Raw genomic sequence first — 22583 nt, forward strand, 5'->3', positions numbered from 1 at the left:
CATTGAGGTATACAATATATTGTGAACAACTGGAGCCCAAGTATTTGTTCTTGCTGTGACCAACTAAACCCAAATTGCTAACGTAAGAATGACCCCTTTCTTTTTGTACAGAAACAAATTGCTGGAGGTCTGGCAGCATCCATGGAGAGAAATCGGGGTTGATGTTTCGGGTTCAGTGACCCTCTCTCAGAACTAATGTAGCGAGGAAAGAGTTTGACATTTTTTGTACTGTCTGTTTTCTGTTTCTTAATCAATTATTAATCTACATCAATACATTGTCTCCTATACCATATGCTTTAATCTTGCTAACCAACATTCATGGGGGGCCTTTCCAGGAACTGTACAGAAATCCAAATATTGTACATCCATCAGCTCCCCCTCATCAATTTTGTTAGTAACGTCCTCAAAAAGCTTCAACATCATCAAACATGATTCTCCATTTGCAAATCCATGCTACCCAGTCAGACCATTTTTATCCAAGTGTCCATTTATTACATCCTTTATGACAGAATCTAGGATTTTTCCTCCTACTGATGTAAGGCTGTCAGTTGTATCACTGTTGCTTTTCCCCTTTCTTAAATAGTGGACTGATTTTTGTAAGCTTCCTCTCTGCTGCCCAGGATTCTGTGGAAATGTGAAAGATGATACCAATGCATGGTTACCTCTTTTGCCACCTCCCTTAACACACTAGGATGTAATTATCCAGCCTCAGTGACTGATTAGCTTACTGGCCCATTAATTTATCCAGAACTACCTTCATAATATTAATTTCCTTCGACTTTTCATTTTCCTTTGTGTCACAATACTAGTCCTTTTTTTTTCTCAAAGCTGTTCCTTGGCTCAAGGATACTCTGTCCTTGATTTTTTTTCAGAGGGGTCATAAACCAGGCTGGGCTCCGATCAGACTGGTTTGGTACAGAGATGAAAAGGATTTTGAGAGGCTTTTTGTTTATATGTAAACAGATGAGACTTGAGACCAAAGTGATCATGTTTAGAAGCGACCTGTAGAATGAAAGGGGAGTGGTCAGCTTTCTAGCCGAGCAGTTTCGTTCAGTCCAGAACTGGTTGGGAGTTCAGCAGTGGACTGTGTGAACAGGCTGTCTCTTTCTGCCCTTCTAACTTTAACCCGTAAGCATCTGTTCCATTTTTTACACTGTTTTTCAAGAGGGTCTGCTTATTGGGACTGTTGTGTATATTCGGAACATCATAATTAAGTCTAGATGGATAGACTTCAAGAGGGTCTGCTTATTGGGACGGTTCCTTGTGTTTCATTGGGTAATCTTGTGAATAAGTTTTTGTCTGTTTTAAAACCTGGTAGTCAACCTAACTACCTCACTCTGGGTAATTAGTTGGGAGTTCAACAGTAAGCTGCATGGAAACTCTCTCTCCTATCCTTCTAACTTCAACCTGTCAGCATCTGACCCTTTTTTATATTGTGTTTTAAAGAGGTTTGCTTATTGGGGCTGTTGTGTATATTTGGAACCGCACACTTAAGTCTAGTTTGGATAGACTGAGTTCTGTAGGGCTTCTTTACTCTGTTCTTCGTGTTTCATTGTGTAATTTTGTGAATTTGTTTTTGTCTGTTTTAAACTTGGTAGTCAACCACGCTAACGTAATCCGGGTAATTTTCACTGTACACTTACTGAAACAAATTGCAAAGTTATGGTGTGGGCTGCCTGCTTAAGAATGTTTTGAGTGGTTTGACCTAGTGCATAACATTAGTTACTTGGATCTCGAATTCTTGGAAATTTCCTATTCTTTCTCAGAAAAGACTGAAACAAAGTAATCATTTAGCTTCTCTGCCATTTCTTTATTCTCTGTTGTGTAATTTCCTGCCTCTGCTTTTAATAGATGCACTTCCACTTTTGCAAGACATTTTCTTTGTATTTACCTGTAGAAGCTTTCATGGTCATTTTTATGTTTCTACTAGATTACATTTATAATCTATTCTTTCTTAGCAGTTTCATGATCCTCCTTTGCTGTATTCTAAAACTTCCCAAACCTTATATTCTGTCCATTGTCTAAGTCTTTTCTTTCAATCTTAAACAATCTTTATGTTCCCTAGTCAACCGCGGTTGACTAACTTGTTAAAATTTTTACAACTTGAAGGAATGTACAGTTCCAGTGAGATATGCAATTATTCTTTAAATAGGCAATGGACAATCTTTAATGTGATCACTCATCCATAAAGGTTATTTTAAGAACAATATTATTAATCCATCATTTTTCGTTATTGATTTCAAAATAGCCTGTCCTCCAGCCAGTTCTTCAACTTGTTGCTGTAAAGAAAAATTCTAGGTCACTCCAGAAATATGTTTTCACAGCCTTAATGCTCAATTGATTTACTCACAATATTTGTAGATTGAAGTCATCCACGATTACTGTGTTTCTCTCATTGCCTGAGTTATACCATGTCCTATACTATCATTAACATTTTGGTTAGAGTTTTTTTTGACCAACAATGTCTGCTTTCCCTTGCTGTTTCTCAGTTCCACTCAAATAGATTCCACATATTGTTCTTCAGTCTGAGATTCTCCCTTGCTAATGTATTGGTCCCTTCTCGTGATATCTATGCAAATGCACCACATTTTCCTTTTCATCTGGTCTTCCTAATCTTGAAATATCCTTGAACATTCAGTCCCAGTCCTGATTACAATGTACCACGTTCCTGTAATAGCAATTACATTTGTAACCATTCACCTCTATTTGTGCCTACAGATCATCTATTTTGTTGTGTGATGATTCTGTCACTCTGAAAAGGTTTTCTTGAAGAGAGGTCGTAAAGGCAGAGGTATCGAGGAGTCCAGTTTAACAATAGAAGGAGAGTGGCCAGTTCTCCCAGTTCAGATTTTTTCTAGTTTGTTGTAGCTGTAACAGTCACAAGATATATGAATCCAGGGGAGTTAGAAGTTTCAGTAAAGAATTCCTCTGACTTTTTTAGTTAATTAGTAGTCGTTAATCTATTGAGTCGGTTAAGGTGTCCCATAGTTAAGTTATTCTAAATTCCACTTTCTTTTGTTTGTGTTTCACCTTAAATAAATTCTGTTTTGCTTACAGCCGAGTGGGTTGACCAGTTGGACCAAACTTGAACACCCACTTCACATTTGTCTTTAAAATAAGAAAAAAATAGGATGTGAGCTGTCTTCTTAAAATATTTTGAGAGGGTCTAACCTGGTCCATAACAGTTGCGAATGCTGAGTGCATTCAGGTAGAATGCCCTTGACTGTCTTTTTGTTAAAGCTGTAAAAGAGAAACAACATTGAGGGGATTGCAGGTTTTAAAGCAAGGCAGGTGAAATAGATACGTGCAAGTAATAACTAGGTAAAATATACACATAAAATGTACATATACAATAATAATTGGGAACAAAATTAAGAGAAAATCCAGCCAGGAAAGGCAAGAGGAATTAAAATCTTCTCTATCTCCTGACTAGGTATAAAATTGAACTCCCACTGGTCTCAGGTGGATAATTGTATCCCCCCAAACCATCCCACTCTGACTTGACACTCTTATACCTTAGCTTCCCCTATCTCTCTGACCCTCACAGAAGCAATAGCCCCCTGACCTGATCTGTGTATCCACCCACTACCCCAGAAAACCACCTCATCTGTGATTCTCCCACCAACCCACTGGATCTGACGTGAGAAGTCCCTTTTGGCCAAACCAATCCCATGAGAACGGAAATGCCCCCAGACATGCCCTGATTTGGCACTGTGACAGACACATGTATATACATGCATGCACATACGTTCACTGACTCTGTCCCCACCAACTCTCTTCCATCTTGGCCTTAGTTGACTCCATTTGCTACAATAAGCACTTAACCACTTTGCTGTCAGTTCCAAACCCTCCAACCTTCTAATCTACACCACGCATTGGTGTTCCTCACCTACTTACCAACTTTACACCACCTATCTGCCAAAGTATCCCCCATTTACCCAAATGACCATCTTCCCCTTCACACACCTTACATACTTATGATCTGACACCAGCTGGTAAAGTGAGTTAAGGACATTGAAATTAGAGAAAACAGCACTTACTGTTGAAAAAGGTTTCAGCACCAATCTGCCTCGCTTCTGGTTGTGAGAACTCCTGGACCTGTCTACACTACTACACTGGGGAGTTTCCTGGTTTGGACGTTTACCCCAAAATATATTCTTAAGTACGCTGTTTCTTATTTGATATGGGTGAGAAATTGGATTCCAACCCAGATCTTAAGATTCAGGTCCTGGTCTCTGCTGTATGCCAAAACTGAGATTACATTGTGTTTAGAAATTGGATTTTATAACTTAGCGGCACAAGCTATCAGTGCTCCAATGTGTTACACTACCTCTCAAATGTTTTCTCTTTCAACTTCAGGTCAGTTTTTTAAATTTATTTTCAGAACTTTTGGATACAGTGCAGCCAGATTTATTATGAATTCACACAATATAAAATATAAAATAACATAACATAAACCGTGATAATTATTATTTAAATAGCGTGTATTGGGAGCATTGAAAGTGCCACATCGTAAAGCACTTACAGCCAAAGTGAACCCTGGACATGCAAAACCACAAATTATACATTCCCAAAATTGTAGTTCTTTTCCGATTTAAAAGAAAATGTGCAGAACCTAGTTTCACTTTTATTTGTGTCCTGCACATGGTGCAAAATTAATTTCATCTTCATTTGTTATCCTGAAAATACCAAGGATTAATTAAGGTAATCCAGTATTACATGGAAGTTAACTCAAGGGGTATGGTATAGTGTGCCTCTCGGTGAGTAGTTTACACATGCCTCCTATTCGGTTTAATTTTCTCCAACAAATTTGGCATTTCAGCTGCCTGAAGACGTTTGTGCTTCTTTTCCACAACATTGTCTTCAATAATTTTTATTGCTTAATTCTTTCAATTTCTTCGAAGAGCATGATCAGTCTCTTGTTCAGTTCAGAGCAAATTTTATACTTTAAAGTTTGCATTGCTTTTTTTTTGTATTTTTGGGATTTGATAGTAGGCTGGTATGAAGATTGTGTTACATGGAATTCATGCTGAGTTGGTAATTTGGTAATATAAAATTAGCTTGGCTATAAAAGATGTAGGGTAGTTATGGAGGAGTGTTTTTCTTACTGAAGATCCATGACCACTGGTGTTCTGCTCCTGGGACCAGATGGGACATCTGATGTTGATAATGTTTATAAACAATTTGGATAAAAATTTAGATGGTCTGACCAGTAAGTTGGCAGATGACATAAAAATTGGTGAAGTTGTGAATAAGGAGGAAAATGGACAAAGAACACAGCAGAATATACAGAGGAATCTCAATTATCTGGCTTTCGCTTATACAAATATCTGATTATCCGGCAAGATCGCAAGGTCCCAATGATTGGCTAAACAATGTTATCTGGCATTTGATTATCCAAAATTCGATGAACCAAATGAAATTCTCCCTGCCCGTGTCCTTCGGACAATCAAGGTTCCTCTTTAGATCATTTGGAAATTTAGGTGGAGAAAAGCAAATGGTGTTTAATCCAGACAGTTGTGAGGGAATGTGTTTTGGGAGGCTAGTTGCAAGTGGAAAGTATATAGTAAATGGCAGGGCTCTTAGGAGCAGTTATGCAGGTCCCTTATACAGATGGATCTTGGGATACAAGTCCATACCTCCCGGGAAGTGGCAATATGTGTGGATAAGGTAGTAAAGAAAGTTTACGCAAGCTTGCTTTTGTTGTTTCTGTGTTGAGTATAAAGGTTGGCCAGTCATGTTGCAACTGTATAAAACATTAGTTAGGCCACATTTGGAATATTACATGCACTTCTGATTGCCACACTATGGAAAGGATGTTGTGGCTTTGGAATGCATGCAAAAGAGGTTTACCAGGATGTTGCATGGATTGGAGTGTATTGGCTATAAGGAGAGATTGGACAAACTTGATTGTTTTCACTAGAGCATCAGAGGCTGAGGGCGACCTGGTGGAAGTATTAAAAATTTATGAGAAGCATGTATAGAGTGGATAGTCTGAATCCTTTTCCCTGTGTGGAAATGTCACATACTAGGAGGCATAGGTTTAAAGTGAGAGGGAGAAAGTTTAAAGAAATGTGCAAGGCGAGTATTTTATGCAGAGGGTTTTCAATGCCTGGAATGTACTGCCATTGGTGGTAGTAGAAGCAGATATGTTAGCAACATTTAAGGGGCATTTAGATAGACACAAACAGACAGGGAATAGGAGGATATGGATCATGTGCAGGCTGGTGGAATTAGTTTAGAATGGCATCATGGTCAGCACAGACATGGTGGGCCAAAGGGCCTGTTCCTGTGCTGTGGTGTTCTATGTTGACAGACATCACTTCCATGTCATAGAGTTTCACTCAGTTTTATTTAATTTGTTCTTCCTCCAAGCACTTCAACGTTTTCAACAGCTTGCGTCAGTTATCTTATAAGTGTTGTATAAGCTTCTTAAATAGTTAATGTTTGACAATGCTGATCTTCACCCAGTCTGAGTATGTCACACAACCCTCTAGGTGGAGAATCAGTTGGAGTCTGGCACAGTGTCCCTGATGGGGACACTCATGTCTTCTATATCTCTTGCTTGTATTTTTTTAGTAAACCCCAGTTAATGTAATCTGTATATGATTGCTAAGACATCATAATTCCTCAAGAGAAACTATTGAATAGCCCATTAGTCGATAGCAAGTAGGAATGGTGATAGCACCCGAACCCAGCAACAAACCTCCAGTGTTTGATAGTCAGACATCATACTGGAGTACTCATGGTATCAGCAGTCTCTACACTGCTGTAAGTACTATAATAAATACATGCTTCTGGGATCATGTGAATGATCATTTCAAGTCTACAAAGCTGTAAATATTCACAAACCTTACCAGATCTCTCTTAGTGAGGTGTGTTACAGTTCTTTTCCTCTCCCCTTTTTCTTTTTTCTTATTAACTTCCACTGAAAGGACAGGTGGAGCTGAAACTCAAGCCAACTGTATTACATGTATCATGGATTGTTTTTACCAGGCCTCTTAAAACCTGGTTCTGTATGTTATTTGTGGAGAAAATTGCATGATTTTGGAAATATAAAATTTGTGTTGGTTTTGCATGACAAGTATTTTTTTGCCTCCAGTTTATCTAATATTTGACATTTCTATTGTTGCTACTACATATTTTCCTAATTTGTGTTGCTTAGATCTTAAGTTGCATTTGTAATTCTTTTGTGAACTGCCACAAATGGACCATTCTTTGAGGTCACATCTACAGTCACACTACATGGTTACAAGTTAAATTGCTTCCTTTTGTTTTTGCTAATGTCTACAGGAGTTGTATGTGGAGAAGATGCAAGAGCCCTCTAAGCTAAATAACTTATTGTCGAAGTGTCACAATGGAAGCACATTATTTGTGTCTCCATAGCACAGTTGTTTAGCTTTAGCTTTGTGCATCCAACCACAAACTGGTTTTATTCATTTAACAGTGAGTATTTTTGGGGGAGTTTTGCCCCTTTGACCTTTGGTGCTTGCACTGACCCCTGCATATCCCATTAGAAATTCTCTCTCTCTTTTGCACTTTTTTGCAATCTTTTGAATGATCTCTAACCTCGTTCCTCTGGCTATTCGTGTTTCAGTTGTTGAAAAAAAGTTTGATTATTATTTTACTCGCTCTTTGCACTTAATAAACATATGCCAAATATTATTATAGGACTATATATATATTAAAAGTAATTAAAATAATAGTAGTGGCACAGTTGTCTTTGCCAGCAAACTACTTTTCCTTTTTAAGTGACATTCGGTTTCAGCAATGTACTTGTGGAATGTACCCTCCATCACAATGAAATGCATTTGCTTGTGTGCTTTTGTAGCTTGATTCTGTCCTGTAGTTCTGAATCATTATTGAAGCATGTAGCAGACGGACTTCTTCAGCATTCATTAAAGACCATAAGTGCTTGCTGTAACTTGTGTTTGGATCTGACGAAAAGAGAAGAGAATTAAATACAAAAGACTGAAATACAACAAAGACTTCCTTTCTGCCTCAGTACTTCTGCAAAAACATATGTTCAGCAGTGCAGGCAACTGTTGGGTTAAGGACACACTAAGGAAAAGAATACAAAGGACAGTCTCTGCTCCTGCATTCACAATGGTTTGAAGCATATTCACTTGTTCGGACTAGACAGTCAGCTGGTTCCTTTTGCAAGTGTAATTTCTTTCGTTCCTCTTCAAAAGCATTTTTTTGCTAATGTTTTACACTTCTTATAATCTGTCATGTATGGAAATCCTACTTCTGTCCTGATATAATTGATGTCATGCAAAAGATGTAGCCTGTTCCGAGGTAAAACACCCATGCTTTTGAGGGTGCCAAGCCACTTTTGTAAGTTTAAGAAGCCGAGTGGGCAAGCAATCCTGGCATCATAAGGTACAATTTTTAAAATTGAAGAGTTGAGTTAATGCAGAAAAATTGAATAATTTTAGACTGATTATATTGTTTCTAGGTCATTCTTAAGGCTGTCTTCTTTGTAATTGATTGAAGCATTGAAATAACCACACCCTATTTATGAACCTGAGGAATAAAATATCTGCTCAGAACAACGTAAAAAAAGAGTTAAGTTTGCTCAATGCAAAAATGCTGAAACAAAATTTTCAAGCTCATTAAAAATAAGAGTTTGGGACTGTACCCCCTGCTTCTCCATGCCACTTCAGACTTCCACATTGTACGCAAGACTGTTGTCTACATTCCTGTGAGCTAAAAAGTTAGCAAGTTTGGTGAAAGTGCATAAGCTTTGACAACCAAATGATGAAGAATTGTTCAAAATGTAGTATAAACTCTGACAAACCACTTCTGAATGTATTAATTAGGACTTAACAGAATTAAATATAATATGACAAATGAAAATTGAAACTTTGCCTTTAAGTCGGAAACATTTTCAATAATTTCTTTTTAAAGTAATATCCGTTTTACAATATCCTTGGTTGTTTATGTGTAGCATCTATTCATGCCTACTTTAAAAATAAATTAACTGGAAGTATCGTCGTCAAATTAATCTGGCTAAACACTGAAATATTTTAGATTTTTATCAATGTCTCCCATTAACCCACACTGATGAAATGTGATTTGCAGAATGGAGTTGACCATTCTCTTGAAGGAGTGCTGATAAACTAACCTACTTTAAAGTTAAAGTTGTTGAAAATTATATTAAGATTTGAACCAATACCGTTGTTCAAATAAACTTAAGTTTATTCAGTGAATATCTAAGTCAAACAGACCACAAGAGTCTCAGATATAGTCTTGAGTCCATGCTGATAATTTTCCTAAGATGGGGTGGTATTCAAAGTGCTACCCAGTGAGTGTACATCTTGTTGATGTGCACTGTCAATTTGTTCGTGTGAGTAATGTCTATTTGTGTAAGCAATCAGAGGGAGTGGCTAACACCCTTGAAAAAGTTATTGAATTGAAAGTTATCATATTCCCAAAGGATCATAGGCGGCTCTCTTTTAGAGAGAAATGACTGATGGTGGATTTAACCTGAAGGTCACCAAGCCTCAGACAAGGAATGACACTGGAAGGTGGGAACTTCATGGTGACCTCAGCCGATACAGGGATTATATACTTACTGTCGGTGTAAGGAATCAATTGTTTTATGGAATGAAGGAAAGAGAAAAATTGGCCTGAGCAAAAGTGAAGTTAACTGCTAAAAAGAAGGAATTACTCCTTCCTTTTCAAAGCATTAAATAAAAACTGCCAACACTTGGCAAGAATCCAATCCCTCTATGATCCTCGATAGATTACACAAGGGTCGCTAACTTAATTTGCTGGTCTTACTTGAAAGGGGTCCAATCTTTATCCAACATTCATAAAATCAGATGGGTACATTTAACAGATGCTGAACTCTTTTGAAGAGAGGTCAGTTGCTCTCTAACCCAAACTTAAAGTAAACCACTGTAGGGTCTTAACAGCTGCTGCCAAAAGGAGTAGCAGTCTCCCTTGACTCTGGTAACAGCCAGCATATATCTGAGGATACTGCTTCTGCATTATTAGAAATAAAGAAGTGACTGGATGAAAGACTAGAACTAGATTGACACCAACATTAGATCCTTTTACAGAGGACCAATGCAACTTGGTCAAATGATCAGAAGTTCAAGATCTCCTAATAAAGTGAGGAGGGGAGAAAAATGGAGTGCATCTAGGCACTGAAGTTAAAATGGAGAAATGGAATACCTTTAAACTTTAGAGTAGAAGAATATACTAGGAGACAAATGTGAAAGTACTTCTGTTTTGGGAATAATGATTTACATTTAATTTATTAAATAATTTATATTCAAAGTGAAGTTGGTGGGCAAAGAAGCAAGCTGCTTTAATCAACCCATCTGATAGCTGGGACTCAGTGATAATACCAAGTTAGCTGCAAAAACTCAATTAAAGAAGAACAGCCTAAAACAAAAGAATAACTATTTCAACTCTTAAAAATTTATCATATTGTCACTGCTGTTTCCCTATAGCTTCATACGCCTAATACATTCCCAGTAGAGACACCAGAGTAACAATAGTAGTTTGTTGAATAACATAAATATAAGGTATTTATAAAAAGGAGTTTAATAATGTGGGAAACTGAGGAATATGGAGAAGAACAAAAAAAATGTTGCTTGATATGTGACAGACCAGTCAGATAATTTCTACAGCAGTGAACACACCAGACAACAAATCCCATTTCCTGACTTAAAAAAAGGAATTATTTCATCAGTAGTAATTCTGCATTTTGCATGAAATATTTAAGATATTTCAGAAAGCCAAACAGCTATGCATGCCAGTTGTTTCACTAAACACATACCAAACCCAAATAGCCAGATGAGAACAAAACACTGGACTTGTATATCCAAATGTTAGGGACCAAATGATATACAGAAATATGAATTATTTGATGTTTCCTGTGTTCCATACGGTCATTCAAGTCTTTGGCAATTAATCACATTACAGAATCGGAGAATAATCCCAAATGCATTGGTGTCAGTGTTGAGCTGTAACTGTGCCAGTTGAGATACAGGGCTTGTAGGCATACAACATTGGAACAATGCACTGATGACTCTAAAGCCTAAGGAATTGGCCTTTGTAACAAACTCTTCCTAGTGTAGTTTTTCTTCCTGAAAGAAGCATTATTTTCTCCTCATGTCAAAAGCAGACAAATTACTGAGTGCAGCTTGAAATTCTTTTTTTCTCACGGTGTCCAGTTGTAAACAAAGCACATTACCTAAGCGGTTAATATTTAAGCCATAACCTGTCAACATTGCCTCTAAGCTATGTCATAACAATGAACTTTTCATTACACTATCACTGGAACCAAGTCTTGATGATAAGCTGGCTTTAAGACTTCTAAGCGACTGGCTCCAGGACTTTTGTGCCACCAACATATCTTGACTGTTGTCCCTTGTCTACAGAAAAGAAGAGGAGAAAATATAGAATAGTATTAATAATTTCCACTTTGTTGAATGTTTACTGTAGTAAAAATATGCTGGTTGATAACAAATAAAATGTAAAATAATCTTAGGCAGCATTTTGATCCAAACAGAAAATGTAATTTAGAGTCATGGTTTTACAACATGGAAAACGACCTTCAGCCTATGGTGTCTGCACCAGTCATCAAGCATCTATCTATTCTAATCCCATTTTTCAGGCACTTGGCCTGTCGACTTGTATGCCATAGCATTTCAATTGTTCATTAAGTTCTTCTTAAATGCCTTGAGATTTCCCTACTGTACCTCCATTTTAAGCCAGTGAATTTCAAATACCTACCACCCTCTGGGTAAAAAAAAATTCTCAAATCTCCTGTAAATGTTTTGCTCCTTACCTTGAAATGGTGTTCCCTGGTTATTGACCCCTGTACTAAGGGAAGAGTTTTATTCCTTACCTATACTACCTATGCCCATCATAACTTTGTACCACTCTGTCAGGTCCACCCAGCCTTCTCTGTTCGAACTTGTCTCCTCAAGACCTCCATGAATCTTCTGTTTGTAAAATTGGGGTTGTAGTATTGTCCGAAGCTGTATTTTCTTACTCTTTTGCCCTTTCTTTAGAATTGACTTAAATCAAAAAGGCCAAAAAAGTGCATCAAATGTGATTAACCTGCATCCATTATCCAGTAGCAAAACATCCATGCTGCCTGTTCATGTAGATGTACATGTTCATAACATGCAGCCAGTATAACAGAAGCTTTTGAGTGGCTACATGCTTGAGGAAGGGTGGTAAATTCATGAGGTTAGCACCACTTTAAAAATTGTCTGCTCTGTTTAAAGTTGACTCATACTTCTTTAAAAGATAGTTATGTTCTAGCTGGAGTAGATATAAGAACTGTTTGTAGTAGAGAGTTTGAATAAGAAAGAAACTGAAAAATGTTGCAATAAGACAGAGAGAGAGTGCCAAGGTTTTCTGGTGTTGCACTGGAGACCTTGGTGAAGGAGGGTCAAATGTGATGCAAGGACCCAGCAGACACCCCCTGCCCTCCCACCCAATATCCTCCAATAAACACCCACATACAAATCAAAGGGCAGTGGAAATTGATAGCTATTGAAATCAATACCAGGAGTCTTGTCCTGAGGACCTTGATGCAGTCTTGAAATAAATTCAATGCCTTCACCAAGTAGCCAAATAGGTTATTTGAAGATGTAATACATATCTCATGAATTAAAAATGTCATTGCTCCACACAGCCACAACTAATCTGTCAACAATTTACCCATCATGACTGAAACCTTGCATTCAGCTGCAACATAAGAACGAGGAGCAGGAGTATGCCATCTGGTCCTTTGAGCCCACTCCGCCATTCAATATGATCATGGCTGATCCTTTTGTGGCCTCAGCTTCACTTACCCGCCCTCTCACCATATGCCTTAATTCATTTACTGTTCAAAAAAAATTCTATCTTAGCTTTAAAAACATTCAATGTTGAAGCCTCAACTACTTCACTGGGCAGGGAATTCCATAGATTCACAACCCTCTAGGTGAAGAAGCTCTTTCTCAATTCGGTCCTAAATTTGCTCCCTGTAATTTTGAGGCTATGCCCTTTTGTCCCAGCTTTACCGACCAGTGGAAACATCCTCTCCATTTCTATCCTCTTTCTTCTAAATTCCAATGAATATAATCCCAGGCTACTCAGTCAGCCCTCTCAATAGTGGAATCAACATAGTGAACCTCCTCTGCACCCCTCTAGTGCCAGTACATCCTTTCTCAAGTAAGGTGTGGCCTCACTAGCACCCTATACAGCTGCAACATAACCTGCCTACTTTAAACTCAATCCTTTTAGCAATGAAGGACAAAATTCCATTTGCCGCCTTAATTATCTGTTGCATCTGCAGACCAACCTTCTGTGATTCATGCACAAGGACACCCAGGTCCCTCTGCACAGCAGAATGCTGCAATTTTTACCATTCAAATAAGTGTAGTAGAGTCTCCTTTCCAGGGTAGAAACATCAATTAATTGGAGACATAGATTTAAGGTAAAAAGAGATATGATTAAAGAAATGTGAGAGGCAAGTCTTTTACAGAGGTCTGGTAAGTGCCTGGAATGTGCTGCCAGAGGAGGTGGTGGAGTCGGATACATTAGCAACATTTAAGAGGCATCTTCATAGTTATAGGAGTAGACAGGGAATAGAGCGATACCGACTGCGTAGAGGCGAAACATTTTTAGTTTGGAACAATGTGTCAGCACAGTCTTGATGGGCTAAAGGGCCTGTTCCTGTACTATATTAAATACTGCTGTCCTTAGTGGTATTGCAAATAAATCCTATTCCAGCCTGGAAGGAGCCAATTTATGGGCATTTTCACTTGCACAGCTGTTGATGATTCCATCCTCACCCTGCTCTGAGGCAAAGTTCTGTGAACATCTCCTTAGTGAAGTGGACACATCTAATGCACTAACAAAAACAGAAATTGCTGGAGAAACCCAGCAGGTCTGATAGCATCTGTGAAGAGAAAAGAAATAACATTTTAAGCCCAATTAACCCCTTTTTTTTTTTGTTTTACTTTAGCATCTAATGTACTGTTCTTTGCTGAAGATGAGATAGAAAAATTGCTCCCTGAATATCCTGGGAAGATAACTGAAGACCATTTTCCTTTTGGTGATCCTGCCTTCTTTATCAGTTTGTGCCTCTCTCTGTTAGCTTTGATTTATTCTCCCTCCATACAGGCCAGTGGGAATATTGACTAATGCACCAATGACTGACAGGAAGTAATATGAGTAGATTCCTTGAATTATAACCTTTACTTTGAATTGAAATGCAGAGGAAGTAGTGTGATACAAAGTGAAGTATAAATCTCCAAATACTTCTTCTCACTCAACTGGAGCTAGTAGAAAGCAATCAACAACTAACTGGAAAATAGTTTGTCTTTAAAAAGCATTGGTAGATGGGCTGGTGAGGAGGAATCAATGTCCTTCCCACTGCTTCATATATTCAACTCCATCCAGACCAAAAATGGCACCACTGTTGCCTAATCACTGTTACACACACAGACTGACATTATGATCTGCTATTCCTGGTACACAGCATGCTTGTGCTGACATTAATAACCTGATCAAAATGCTGCTAAGAATGCAATCAACAGGTACCATTTTGGACTTATAGTGACACTCATAGTATGGAAAATATAGACACTCTGCCAATGTGCGCTTTTAGATTTTCTAACACAACGGGCATACATTCATTTCAAGGGATTGACTTGCGAGTGGCTAATGTGGGTCTTTCAAGATATTATGTGGTTGTACAAACTGGAGGGAGCATTGCACTGCGCAACTGAATTTTGCACAGTGAGATTACATTTTGGACAAACTGCATACCTCCACCTATTCTTCCTGTAGGCCAGTGTTCACTTATGTCTGTGTGGTATTTGGAACTGAAGAGGTCATCCTGATGCTTGTTTGGTGATTTCAGGAAATAGAGGAAAGAAATTTTCATCAGCCTGTAAACATTTGTGTTGTTCAAGTCTTCTGCTAACAGAAGGATGAGATAAGACCGGCAATCAGTCTGCCCAAACTGTTTGTTTGTTCTCCTGACCTGTAGCCTCAAACATACTGTCAGCTGCAGTCAGAGCAATGCAAGTTTTAAATGTGAAAGCTTCATTCAGCAACAGATGAACGAGGGGCCTCCAGACAATTATCTATCATTAACCTTCATTAAACTAATAAAGAAAAAGACAGACAATCTTAGAGAGAAAATTGTTGGTGTGGCTTAAAACAGCAAGCACCAATAGTAATTGTTGATTCCGTTGTTTTAGGTGAGATGTGCAATTGAGATGTAAAGAATGGTTTTGTTTTTCTGTATCTATCTATTCTGATAACATCTTTGTTCAGGGTTTCCAAATTACCTGAACCTTTTGACCCTTAACTTTGCTGTGTTGGCCAACTTGCAGCCATGTATTTAAAAATGAAAAGGTTCACCCCGAGTGCACCATCCAAATTGATTTACTGGAAATAAATATATTATCCATTTTGATCATCATTAACTTCATTTGCTTTATTGATCTGTCTGTAGTAGAGGAGAGTAATAAAGATGATATTGATTTTTTTTTGTTCCTGGCTTTATTTGCCAGTGGACAATTTTATTAATTTTTAGTTTTATTGCCAGCTCTTTTTAATTTTTTTTTAGACGAAGATTTTGCTGTCTGAAATCAATAAGGCAGAATGGCCTGTAGAAAGAAAACACCAAGTTGTACGCTGTCTTTTACCATTTCTTGAGGAGCGCCAGGAACTGAGAAAGAGCTGGATGGCAAGGTAAGGCATCTGTTTAGAGTCATCAGATATTTATAGTAACCACTGATCCTGGTAGTGTATATTTTAACTACAGCAACAACTTCTGATTGAAAATAATCAATAAAGACAATAAATGTTGAAATAAGTCGACAATTTTATTGACTTTGTTTTGTGGGAGGGTTTTTTGCTGCAGGGATTAAAGAAACTAGCTACAGATGTTGCTGACCCTTATTTACACTGGACATTTCAATCAAAGGAGGGAGCCATTGCTGAAGAAATGAAGAATAATCATTAATAAAATGCTGAAGTGCATATGAAGGCTTAGCAGTACCAGGCAGAATATAGGTTTTAAAGCTAATGCTGAAGAAAAATGTCTGAAGTGTGGCTTTACTAATTGTCTTGATACTTTGCTGGAAAGTTTGCCTTGAGGGTGATATACCTATGACCTCTTTTTGTTTGATGTTTTCCTTACCCAGTGACCCATCTTGAACATGTGATGCATGAGAGTAGCACCAAGAGATTGTTACCATACACCTAAATACACCTCATTGAAACTTTAGGTTGACTGATAGTTATGATGCTGAGGCAGCCTCTGTCATTTGAACTAAGCACTAACAATACTGTCAACTGCCCAATGTTGAAAGCAATAAAACATTCTTACATGCAGCTGCAACAGAGATCATGCCATGGTATATATTGTCATTATGTGGAAGGCTATGTGCCAAAGGAGGAAATAAGAAGCATTTGTGTTTTTCTAAAAAAAAACAGGCAGTTGTATTTCCCTAATTTACTTTCACTGGTGAAGGGAATCAGCTGGATTTGATAAGGGTAACCCTCAACTTCCAGTTTCCTGAATGTATTGAAGTGACTACTTCATACGGGGTAAAGACCGCAGTTTGTTTGCCAGAACATAGCTTCTGATGGGCAATCTGTTATTGCTGTTCAAGAGGTGCTCAGGCCATTTGAAGTGAACATTCTTGACCTTTTCTGAGAAAAGGTCATTACATGGTCAATAAAATGAGAGGTGTTATGGATGGCAAGCAAACATTAAAACTGCCAGCTGTGAGATTTTAGAACACATTTGTCTGTCTGTTTTTGTGTCCGAACTGCTGTAGACTGGTAAGGTCAGAATACAGTAATGAAAATTATTTACAGATTACACTGAGGCTTTACCACATTAACACAATAAACATGCTGAATGCTTATTGAGGCAGGATGCATTGGACTTGATAAATGGACTGTAAAGTTGCCCATCTGGCTTCTAGGCTGTCTTTTTAGGGGAGGACAGATTCAGAAAAAAAGGCATGGTGGATGTAGATCTACTGACCCATAATGAATCAAAAGTATAGATTAAGAAGCAAAAGTGCAAGGAAAAGGGGCCAGTCTAGTAGGGGATGAATATATGATGAATGAGAGAGGGAGGTTCACATTGTGATGAATAGGAGGAGATTGATTGTTGGAAGGCAGACCATGCTCAAACTGGGAGCACAGCCTTGAAATGCTGAGAATGAAACTTAGTTCTAAATGAAGATGTTGGACTTTTAGTTGTGCTTGATGTTCAGCTGCCCACGAAGCCCTGTGACCCGAGTGCATTTTAAGTTATACTGAGGCTCTTTTGTTTGGTGTGACCCTTCATTCTTCCCTATCTCCGTCCTTCACCTGTGTCATTTTCGTCTGTTAGTTTTGAAACAAATCGGGGCTATACTGAATAGCTGTGAGCTCTCTTAGAAACAATAGAAACTCTGTTTGATTAAATGCTACATTTTAACAGCCACCAGTTATTGTTTGATCCTTCCAGAACATTTTCCCCTCAATGCCTCTCCCTTTTTTGAAACCTATGCTTACTCTTTTCAAGGATAAATAGGATACTTTTTTTTTACATCATTCACTGCGATGGGTGTTATTTTTGTGAAGGACATTGCAATGGATGTTTTAGAATTAAGCAGTAAGATTATTTTAGAATGCACTGGAGAAAGCAAAAATTTCGGGAAATCGGCAGGCTACAGAAAATGAAGGCCTGGGATTCAGAAAGCTGGGACTTTATAGTAAAGAATTAGGAGTGTTAACGTAGAGGTGAAAAGAGCTTCTGTCTGCTTTGCTAAAATTAATTGTGCAGAGAAGCCTAATGAAAGCAGCTTAGAAAAAGAACAGTTGTTCCTCGTTCATTACTAATGAGATTTTTCATTAAGTTAAATTGCTATTGGCTCACTGAAAGGCAGAGTGAGGCTCTAAACCCTGAATGGACAAGTCTAGCTGGCTTACAAAGCACCTAAGGAGCCACATACAGGTATTTGGAAATAACGGCGGGCTTGTCGACAGATGTTCAGGAGATCGTGTTGGTTAGACTCATATTTCTCTTCCAGGCAATATATACTATGTACGTCAGTCCAGGTGCAAGGTAGCCTTGCCAATAAAATGTCTCCTCCCAGCTCAGAGGCTCGTCCCCACATCAGGGTGCGGAGGTTGGGGGGGCTATAATTAACACTCGGAAGGTTCAAGCTTTACTAGAGTGACGTGTGCTGTAATGATGGTGTTAGCTTCCTTAATTTCCCAGTTTCATCATCAATTATACCATGTGTTTCAGCCAGTTGGTGCTACCCTCCCATTGTTAATTATAACCTACAAGACTGTTACAGTTAATTTTATGGCAAGCATATTGTCTCTTCAAGGCTCCCGAGCAGCTCATAAATTATCTTGAAGGTGAAATGTAACTTGGGGAAATAGTTATGAAAATTCCATCCATCTCGCTTAGGAGGCGCAGCTGCTACTGTCAGCTGCATTGCCACTGCATTGTGAAGGAATTATGGTGGGTCAGGCCTAGGAGGCTGGGCCCAGGCTGTCACCACAGAGGAAGCCTGTCCTGGCCCTGTCAGACAAGCACCTTCTGCCTATCCCCTGTGGCCTCTCCTTTCAAGCAGTAAAAGGCAGGCTGTGCAGGTGTATGGTCCCAGAGCTGTCTGTGTTCGTTATTTAACAGGAACCTTCTTTAGGTAGGCAGGTACGAAGACCTTCTTCTCCACTGCTGTCATGATGAGGACTGGTATTACTGAGGTTAAGGTACACAACTTGTTATACAGCATTATGTTTCCTCACCCCCAACTTCTCCAAGTCAAAACAGATAAAGGATCCTGTTTTAAATCTTGACAGTAAAATAATGCCAACTATTTTTTGTGCGGAGATGCTTTCTCTTGATTTATAATCATCCATACATTTTTTAAAATTTTACTTTTGTTGTTTTTTGTTCTCTAACTGAGTTGTGATTTTACAGGCATGGTACATTTGGGTGCTTTAACAGTTTGTGTTCTAGCAAGACAGCCTCTCTACATTATCTGTTTGTTACAGACCTCTTCAGGGAAGAATGTGTGAATCCCAGGACACGCATGCACAGAAATATTTCAGTAGTCGGAAATTTAAATGTTTAGAATAACTAGAGAAACACCTTTACTCTCTGAATGTTGGAATATTGTCTGTGTTCAAATCGCCATTTGTCCTATAAATCCCCTAAACATCTTGCAAACCAGGTTTGATGCAGTGCAAGATTCATATTCCATACATTGTCAAACTGAAACAAACTGAAAACACAGTTTCCAGGTAGACTTAATGACATTTTATTCCTGAGAGAAAGTGGTGTTTGATTTCAGATTTACTTTGCCAATTTAGTATTGTTGCAAAATAGAGATTAAACTGATAGTGTTAAATGCATTCCCGCATAAACCTTACCTGCAAGCTCAGATTCTGACTGTTAATGGGTTATTCGGATGTGAGGAAGCACCACAAGTAGAGCTTGATTCTGCCCTCTCTTTGCCCATTATTTGCATGCACGTTTTTTCTAGTAAAGGGGTTATGATATTCTGGTTGTGTTTAAAAACTCCAAACATATGATTAATTTGAACAGTACTGCTAATATGTCTAATGGCAACCCCTTATAGAGCTTTACAAAATTATGAGTGGCATGGATAGGGTAAGTAGGCAAGTCTTTTCCCTGGGGTCGGGGAGTCCAGAACTAGGGGGCATAGTTTAGGGTGAGAGGGGAAAGATATAAAAGAGACCTACGAGGCAACGTTTTCACACAGAGGGTGGTACATGTATGGAATGAGCTGTCAGAGGAAGTGGTGGAGTTTGGTACAATTGCAACATTTAAAAGTCGTTTGGATGGGTATCTGAATAGGAAGGGTTTGGAAGGATATGCTCCAGGTGCTGGCAGGTGGGACTAGATTGGGTTGGGATATCTGATCGGCATGGACGGGTTGGACCGAAGGGTTTATTTCCATGCTGTACATCTCTATGACTCTAATTGAGATTGATTATTTTAAATTATTTCTGACCTTTAAAGCTCAAAATCCAGCTCATTTCTGCCTCATAATGCTGCACTTGAACATGTGCAGCCTTGAGTTAGAAATTCCAGATAAATGTGCAAGGAACACGTTATCTCCATAACTTCCATTTTTCCTCAGCCTGAGTATTCCTTTGTTAACAGGTAGAAAACAGTTCACTATCTTTTCTAGCTTACCTTTCCTTGCATGTTGAAACTGCGCTCTATCTTTCTCTTCTTTGCAGCCTTTCTATTCCCTGAAGTCTATGTTTCAATCTCCCACTCTCTTTAAATTCATCTTTCTCCCAAACTTGCAGTCTTCCTCTCACTCTTCACCCATGCAGTCTCATCTCTCTCTACCCATTGCACTTTCTCTCTCTTGTATCTCTCTTTGCAGGTATCTCTCCTTCTTTTGATCTTCATCTTCATCAATCTCTACAGCCTCTCTCTTCCCAGCATGATGCCCAAAAAGTCAATTTTCCTGCTCCTTGAATGCTACCTGACCTGCTCTGCTTTTCTAGCACCACTCTAATCTTCAGCATCTGCAGTCCTCACTTTCGCCCACCAGCTTCAGTCTATCCACTTCTCCCTCTCCCCCTTATCCCGACAGTTCCCCTCTCTCTGATGCTCCATTTACAGTCAACCCTCCTTCTCTTCCATCCATACCTTGCAGCTTCCCTTTCTTTCTCTTTTCCTCTAAGCCCTGTGGCTTGCCTCTCTCCTTCTGACTCCTGAAGTCTGACACCGTTCCCTAGCTCTGTAGCTTCCCTTGTCCTGGTGCAGCATTCATCTCTCTTCCCTGCAAAAGCTTCCTTTCTCTGTTCATTTTCTCCCACCCAACAGCTGCAGTCTCCCACAAACTATCTATCTATTTGTCTGTCTGTCTGTCTGTCTCTCTCTCTCTCTCTCTCTCTCTCTCTCTCTCATTCTGTCCCTCACTCTCCTGCCTGGCCTGGTGACACACACTTCTCCATGTCTGACCTCTTGCGTCCCACAACTCCTCCTCACCACCATGTACTTTCTTGCTTCTCCCATCAGAGGCTGGTGCTTTCCCACATTACTCAACGAATCAGCAGTAAACATGAAGAGAATTAGTGTGTGATTACTGAAGTAACTCCTCAGAGATTTCCTCCATTTAACTTATTGTGAGTCTGTGCTTGAATTTTCCTGGGTATTTTATTGGCATATGTGTCCTCCATCCCATGCTTTGAGTGTTGTTACGTTGCTCTATACTGGGGCTATGTAACACCAGTTAAGACCATAAGACATAGGAGCGGAATTAAGGCCATTTGGCCCATCGAGTCCACTTACCCACATTCTCCCCGTAGCCCTTAATTCCTTGTGACATCAAGAATGTATCGGTTTCTGCCTTGAAGACATTTAGCGTCCCAGCCTCCACTGCACTCTGCGGCAATGAATTCCACAGGCCCACCATTCTCTGGCTGAAGAAATGTCTCTGCATTTCTGTTCTGAATTTACCCCCTCTAATTCTAAGGCTGTGTCCACGGGTCCCAGTCTCCTCTCCTAACGGAAACAATTTCCTAGCGTTCACCCTCTCCAAGCCATGTATTATCTTGTAAGTTTCTATTAGATCTCCCCTTAATCTTCTAAACTCCAATGGATACAATCCCAGGACCCTCAGCTGTTCCTCATATGTTAGACCTACCACTCCAGGGATCATCCGTGTGAATCTCCGCTGGACACGCTTCAGTGCCAGTATATCCTTCCTGAGGTGTGGGGTCCAAAACTGGACACGACCTACCACCCAGGGATCATCCGTGTGAATCTCCGCTGGACACGCTTCAGTGCCAGTATATCCTTCCTGAGGTGTGGGGTCCAAAACTGGACACAATACTCCAAATGGGGCCTAATCAGAGTTTTATAAAGTCTCAGTAGCACAACGGTGCTTTTATATTCCAACCCTCTTGAGATAATTGACAACATTGCATTCGTTTTCTTAATCACGGACTCAACCTGCATGTTTACCTTTAGAGAATCCTCAACTAGCACTCCCAGATCCCTCTGTACTTTGGCTTTACGAATTTTCTCACCATTTAGAAAGTAATCCATGCTTCTATTCTTTTTCCCAAAGTGCAAGACCTCGCATTTGCTCACATTGAATTCCATCAGCCATTTCCTGGACCACTCCTCCAAACTGTCTAGATCCTTCTGCAGCCTCCCCACTTCCTCAGTACTACCTGCCTGTCCACCTAACTTTGTATCAACGGCAAACTTCGCTAGAATGCCCCCAGTCCCTTCATCCAGATCACTTATATATAATGTGAACAGCTGCGGCCCCAACACTGAACCCTGCAGGACACCGCTTGTCACCGGCTGCCATTCCAAAAAAGAACCTTTTATCCCAACTCTCTGCCTCCTGTCAGACAGCCAATCCTCAATCCATACCAGTAGCTCACCTCGAACACCATGGGCCCTCACCTTGCTCAGCAGCCTCCCGTGTGGCACCTTATCAAAGGCCTTTTGGAAGTCTAGATAGACCACATCCACTGGGTTTCCCTGGTCTAACCTACTTGTCACCTCTTCAAAGAACTCCAACAGGTTTGTCAGACAC

General features: G+C 39.4%; 1 protein-coding gene across 9 annotated transcripts in view; it reads left to right on the forward strand.

The window, feature by feature from the left end:
- Positions 1 to 22583, forward strand: part of fto (FTO alpha-ketoglutarate dependent dioxygenase) — a 416196-nt gene that overhangs the window by 161020 nt on the left and 232593 nt on the right. For all 9 annotated transcript variants that reach the window (XM_043706996.1, XM_043706995.1, XM_043706999.1 and 6 more), the window contains one exon: positions 15596 to 15720. In XM_043706996.1, the coding sequence (XP_043562931.1) occupies positions 15596 to 15720 (125 nt within the window). The remainder of the gene's footprint in view (positions 1 to 15595; positions 15721 to 22583) is intronic.

The sequence above is a fragment of the Chiloscyllium plagiosum genome, chromosome 17 (genome assembly GCF_004010195.1).
Source record: "Chiloscyllium plagiosum isolate BGI_BamShark_2017 chromosome 17, ASM401019v2, whole genome shotgun sequence".
In the NCBI taxonomy this organism is placed as follows: domain Eukaryota; kingdom Metazoa; phylum Chordata; class Chondrichthyes; order Orectolobiformes; family Hemiscylliidae; genus Chiloscyllium; species Chiloscyllium plagiosum.